General features: G+C 52.3%; 1 protein-coding gene across 1 annotated transcript in view; it reads left to right on the forward strand.

Annotated features, from left to right (window-relative positions):
- The window catches only part of SH3TC1 (SH3 domain and tetratricopeptide repeats 1), a 45,867-nt gene that overhangs the window by 32,121 nt on the left and 7,659 nt on the right, over positions 1–6,087 (forward strand). The window contains exons 15-17 of the mRNA XM_006875321.1: positions 397–2,076; positions 5,246–5,426; positions 5,674–5,824. Coding sequence (XP_006875383.1) covers positions 397–2,076; positions 5,246–5,426; positions 5,674–5,824 — 2,012 coding nt within the window. The remainder of the gene's footprint in view (positions 1–396; positions 2,077–5,245; positions 5,427–5,673; positions 5,825–6,087) is intronic.

A 6,087-nucleotide genomic window follows, 5' to 3' on the forward strand; every position in this document is an offset into this window, starting at 1 on the left:
CACCATGAGTGGGATCTACTTATAAAAAAATCATCCACTGAGAACCCTGTGGGGCACAGTTCTGCTCTAACATGGTTCTAAACACCTCGTGGCTAACTCAGTGGGTTGGTTCTTTAAAGAGGAACATTAAAGTTTAAGAGATCATTTTGTTATGACCCATGAAATCCCCTAACCCTGCTCCCAAAGAAAAGGTAGAAGACAATAGAAGGAGGGTCAATGGGTAGAGGACTGGCCACAGTGACCTTTACTTTCCCAAGGCCACTCAGTTCCCATGAGTCCTTGCACTGCCTGAAATTTTTCATCAATTTCAGATGCTCACAGCAACCCGTTGTGCATAAGGGGGACAATGAGGCTAGATCCTGACTCTGATGCACATGGGTTTTGTGACTTTTGTAGACATTCCTCTGCCTCATCTGGTCCCGCAGCCGAGTGAGATCCTGGGGAAGGTGAAGAATGTTCTAGAACACTGCAAGGCCTGCCAGGCCTACTCCGAGGAGGCAGCATCTTGGAGTTTGTACCCAGAGGGCAGTCAGGGGAACTTGCTAGAGACTGAGGAGCCCAGCTTCCACCTGGACATGGAAGCCAACAGGACAGGTGTGGAGGTCCTGGGCTCCCTGATACCCTTACTGGACAGCCCGGGACATGAGGCCTCCTTTCGTAACCTGTATGCCCTCTCCCCGCCGGGGCTGGGCAGTGCACACTGCGGCCTCGCTGATGAGGAGGACCTGGCCGAGCGCCTGGCGCAGGCCCGGGAGGTGGCCAAGAGAGCCGGCCTGCCCATGGCACTGTCCAGGCTCTGTGTCCTCTTGGGCGGGTTCTGCTTCAGGAAGCTCAAGCTCTCCCAGGCCCGGGTGTACTTTGAGGAGGCACTGGGCACCTTGGGTGGTCACTTCGGTGACCTTCCCCTCATGGTGGCCGTGCACATTCACCTGGCCACCATCTACCTGAGGCAGAAGAACCAGGAGAAGTGCGCGCTGACCGTGGACAAGGCATTGGCCCTGCTCCTGGGGACACCCGGCCCCATCTGCAGCACTGAGGCTGACCTGCTGCAGCTGGCCCTGAGGCGGGCTGTGCAGGCTCAGAGCGAGGGGGCCGAGGCCCGGGCTTGCTTCCTGCTGGCCCAACACCACTTTCGCCTCAAGCAGCCGGAGGATGCCCTGCCTTTCCTGGAGAGGCTGCTGGTCCTGCAGCGCCACCTAGCGCCCCTGGACACCACCTGGCCCACCAATGGCTACCTGCTGCTAGCCAACACGTACAGCCGCAAGTGTCTGCCCCACCTGGCACTGAGCTGTGTCCGAGTGGCCTCTCTGCACACCCGAGGCTCCCTGGCCAGCGCACTGCAGAGCATGGACCTGGTGCTGCGCCATGTCCCCCGGCTCCACAGTCCGAGACAAGTGACCCCCAGCCTCCCTGCCCAGCTTGCTCCCTACCTCTGGCAGGCACTGGCCTCCCCAGCATCTGGGACAGAGCGGACGCTGCGGGCCATGCTCTATGCCAGCCTGGCCCAGGTGCACAGCCACCATGGCCAGTACAGTCAGGCCATTGCCCTCATGCTGCTTGCTGTGGACGCTGAGGCCCCAGCCAGCACTCGCCTCATTGTGGACCGTCTGGTGGCCCTGGCCTGGCTGCACGTGCTCCATGGGCAATGTGAAGTGACCCTGGACATCCTGGAATCCATTGGGGACACGGGCATGGCTCGAGAGGACCAGGAGGGCGTGGTGGCCAACATGGCCGCAGTAGCACTGAAAAGAATGGGCAGGACTCGGCGGGCAGCTGAGGGCTACTACTGTGCCCTGCGCGTGGCCAGGCGTAGGGGCAGACGACGTGACCAGGCGGTGGTGCTGGCCAACTTCGGTGTGCTGTGCCTACAGGCGGGGGCAGGGCAGTTGGCAGAGCACTACCTGGTGGAAGCCGTGAAGTTCTTCTCGGGGCTGCCCCGCGGGGAGGGCGGCTGTGACTTCACCCAGGTGCTTCTCTGGCTGGGTCATCTGTACGCGCGCCGGACCCTGGCCCAGCACAGCAGGTGCTGCTACGAGTGGGCCTTCCTCATCGCTGTGGAGACTCGTCACTTTGAGAGTAAGTGCCATGGTCACCCCCACCTCCCAGGGTCCAGAAACCAAACCTGTTGTCTTCCCATCTCTGCCCTGGGGGAGTGGGGCTTGGGTGCCAGCAGAGGGTCCCTACCCTGTGAGATGCTAAGTGGTGGAAACCAGAGGGTCATGTGGTTTTTTGGTGGTTTTTTTAAGTTTTTATTGTGGACTGAGTAATAGTTTACATGGGAAAACATCTGCTTTACACCATCACTTCATTGCAATGATTACAAGTTCCTCTGTGCATCATCAATCAACAGTATTTGCTTCCATTCCCTCTGCTTTTTTGGGGGTGAGGGGATGTACACAAAAACACTCAAGAATATATACTCATTTACACCTCCAAAGGGCACATTCTGTAAGTCTGCCTTCTGGCTCTCAGGCCCTCCCTTTCCATGAGTCCAGAGTCCTCAGCTGCTCCCTCTCTCCATGTCCCCATTTCTGCCTCCATCTCTGGTGTTGCTGCTTCTCTGGTTAGGGTCTCGCATTCCACTCATGTTCTTCTCCCTTGATGGTCCTAGGGTCCTCTGTTTCTGGATTGTAAGATTAACTACTCTCCCCTTTTTGTTGCAGAATTTCTACCTTTACAGTTGTGACAGTCGCAATTAGTCATAATAACAATTACTCACTATTGAATCATAAGAATCTTATCCCCATCTCTTTTCACCAGACCCTTCTAGACAAGATGAAAACTGTTCCATGAGGACTCTATCTTCCCCCGCATACTCTTAAACTAAACTCCCTCTTGAAAACTTGTAAGCCAGTCACTTCATGCCTTTATCACCCCCTCATTTTAGGTAGCCAATGTCTGAGTTGCCCATCCCTATCTACCCTATATACAGAGGGGATAGCATTGATACTTGATGTGAAGACTCCTTCCCTCTCAGTTGGTAGTTTGAGCTACTACATCCATAAGTATAGGTCAATTTCATCAAACTGTAGCAATTTACACTCATTTCTTTTATCAAAAATTGTTGTTGTTGTTGTCTTTTATCTTCCTCTTGTTGAGTTCTGATCATCAAGCCATCAAGGCTAGGTCAAATGGGTACTGTCTGCAAATTTGGGCATTCTTGTGCATCTCCCCTCACTTCATATCAGCTGGATGCTTCACTCTCAGCTCTAGCCTTCCATGGCTATGTCCTTGTCCATGGGCTCAGGAGTCCCCAGGTCTAGGGTGATATGTTTTTAAATCGGCGATTTTAGCGCATGGAGTCCTGATGTTATGCTGTGGGTTAATGCGCTGGACTGCAAGGTCAGCGCTTCAAGCTCACCAGGTGCTCCTTGGAAATCCTATGTAGGATTGCTGTGAGTCGGAACCAACTCGACAGCACTTAACAACAATTTTAGTGCAGTTTTGAGTTTACAGAAAAGGTATGCAGAAAATACTTTCAAAAGTTCATGGGAAAATCCCATGCTCTTTTCATTGCATTTTGGCATGAACTTTTGAAACCCCATTGGACAGTTCTTGTATACTTCCCCTCTCTGCATCAAACAAACAAAAAACCCAGGTGCCATCCAGTTGATTGCAACTCATCCCTCATGGAGTTGTGTTCCATAGGGCTTTCAAGGGTTGATTTTTTTTTTTTGCAAGTGAATACCCAGGTCTTTCTTTGGAGGAGCCTCTAGGTGGACTTGAACCTTAAATCTTTTGGTTATCAGCGAGTGTATTAACCATTTGCAGCACCAGGGATCCATTTCTGCCCTTTGTATTGTTGTTAAGTGCCGTCGAGTTGGTTCCAACTCAAAGTGACCCTGTGTAGGATGTCTTGAGGCTTTAAATCTTCCAGCGAACAGAAAGCCTTTTTTCTTCTGCAGAGCGACTAATGGGCTCACATTTTGGACTTTGTGGTTCCAAGTCCAGTGCTTTCTCTATGAAGCATCATTGTTCCTGCCCTTCATATTGTTTCCTATTATTAGAAGCATGTTGCATGCCTGGAATACATCATTACCACTGACGAGCAGATGCAGATACACTGTTACTAACCAGAGTCCACAGATGACAGCAGCACTCATTGTGTTTTATAGATACATTGTTAGCACTGAAGAGCAGATGCAGATACACTGTTACTAACCAGAGTCCACAGATGACAGTAGTGCTCACTGTATTTGCAGATACATCGTTACCACTGATGAGCGGACACAGATACATTGTTACCACCGACGAGGCGGTGGCACAGATACATTGTTACCACTGACGAGCGGACAGAGATACATTGTTACCACTGACGAGCGGACAGAGATACATTGTTAGCGCTGATGAGTGGACACAGATACATTGTTAGCGCTGACGAGCGGACACAGATACGTTGTTACCACTGATAGGCAGCTATAGATTCAGGTCCAGTTCTGCACCATCCTCACAACCATTACTGTGTTTGAGCCCAGTGTTGCAGCCATTATACCAATCCATTTCACTGAGGGGCTTCCACATTTTTGCTTTCCCTCCGGTTTACCGAGCATGACATTCTCATCCAGGACCTTGTACCTCCTAACAATATGTCAAAAGTATGAGATGAAATCTAGTCATCCTAGCTTCTAAAGAGCTTTCTTGCTGTACTTCTTTCAACACAGATTTGTTTGTTCTTCTGGCAGTCCATTGGATTTTTAATATCCTTCTCCAAAACCATAACTCAAATACATCAATTCTTCACCTATATTCCTTTTTCATTGTCCAACTTTCACATGCATATGAGCTTATTGAAAATACCATGGCTTTGGTCAGATGCCCCTCAATCCTCAAAGTGTCACATTTTGGGGGGGATATAATTCCTTCTATAATGGGTGTCGATGCTGTCTGCTGGTCATGTTGGCAGTAAAGTCAGGCCCCGTCTAGCTGGGAGGAAGGTGGTGAAGCAGAAACAGAAGGTCTGGAGGGGTGGGCGAGTCCACGGGGGGATCAGCAGCTCTGGTTTGCAAACATGGTGACCGTTGCTTCTGAAGCACCTACAGTTTGCTGTACAGCAGGCTCATTGCTGTGTGGCCTGAGCTAGTTCTGACTTCTCTGGGCTCCATTTCTCCATCTGTGATGAGTCCCAGTTCGTAGAGGAGTGGAAGAGGCAGGCATTCAGGAGATGCACCATAAAAGCTCTTTCAGCCTGCGAAGGTCCTCTGGAGTTCCCTGAAGGTAACTTCCTCCCTCTGCCACACCTACCCAGGCCAGCTGCGTGCCGTCCAGAGACTGTGTCAGTTCTACAGCTCCGTGGTGCCCAATGAGGCCCAGTGTGTCATCTACCACGAGTTCCAGCTCTCGCTGGCCCGAAAGATGGCCAACAAGGTGCTGGAGGGGCAGCTCCTGGAGACCATCAGCCAGCTGTACTTGTCGCTGGGCACCAAGCGGTGAGAGTCTGGTGCAGGGGAGGGCAGGGTCTCCTCTCCTCACGACATTCTTACCCGTGGCATCCAGCTGGCTCTGGGCTAGCAGAGTCCCATGGAAGGTGGCACATCCTCCAGGCAGGATCTTGTGGCCAAGTGGCACAGGGTCTCTGGTCCCCACCACATCCCCAGAAGGGCAGAGGAGCTGTCCCCGACACACCCACCGGGAAAGAGCATGGACATTGATTCTGACCAGCTCCATCTGATACAGGGCCTACAAGTCCGCCTTGGACTACACCAAGCGGAGCCTGGGCATCTTCATTGATCTGCAGGAGAAAGAGAAAGAGGCCTATGCCTGGCTGCGGGCTGGCAAGATCTACTATATCCTGCAGCAGCACGAGCTCGTGGACATGTACATCCAGGTGCCGGGCAGGTGGAGGGAGAGCTGGACAGGGTGATGCTGGTGTGTGCCCGGGAGGGTGGGTGTGTGCAATTGCTCACTGATTCACTCACCCACTCACTTACCCACAAACACAGTCACCCACTCACTCATCGACTCACCCACCCACTCGCTCAGCCACTCACACACCTACTCACCCACCCATTCACTCACCTACTCTCTCACTCACCCACCCACCAACTCACCCACCCACTCACTCACTCACTCACCCACTCACTCACTCAC

This window comes from Chrysochloris asiatica, unplaced genomic scaffold (genome assembly GCF_000296735.1).
Source record: "Chrysochloris asiatica unplaced genomic scaffold, ChrAsi1.0 scaffold00319, whole genome shotgun sequence".
Classification (NCBI taxonomy): domain Eukaryota; kingdom Metazoa; phylum Chordata; class Mammalia; order Afrosoricida; family Chrysochloridae; genus Chrysochloris; species Chrysochloris asiatica.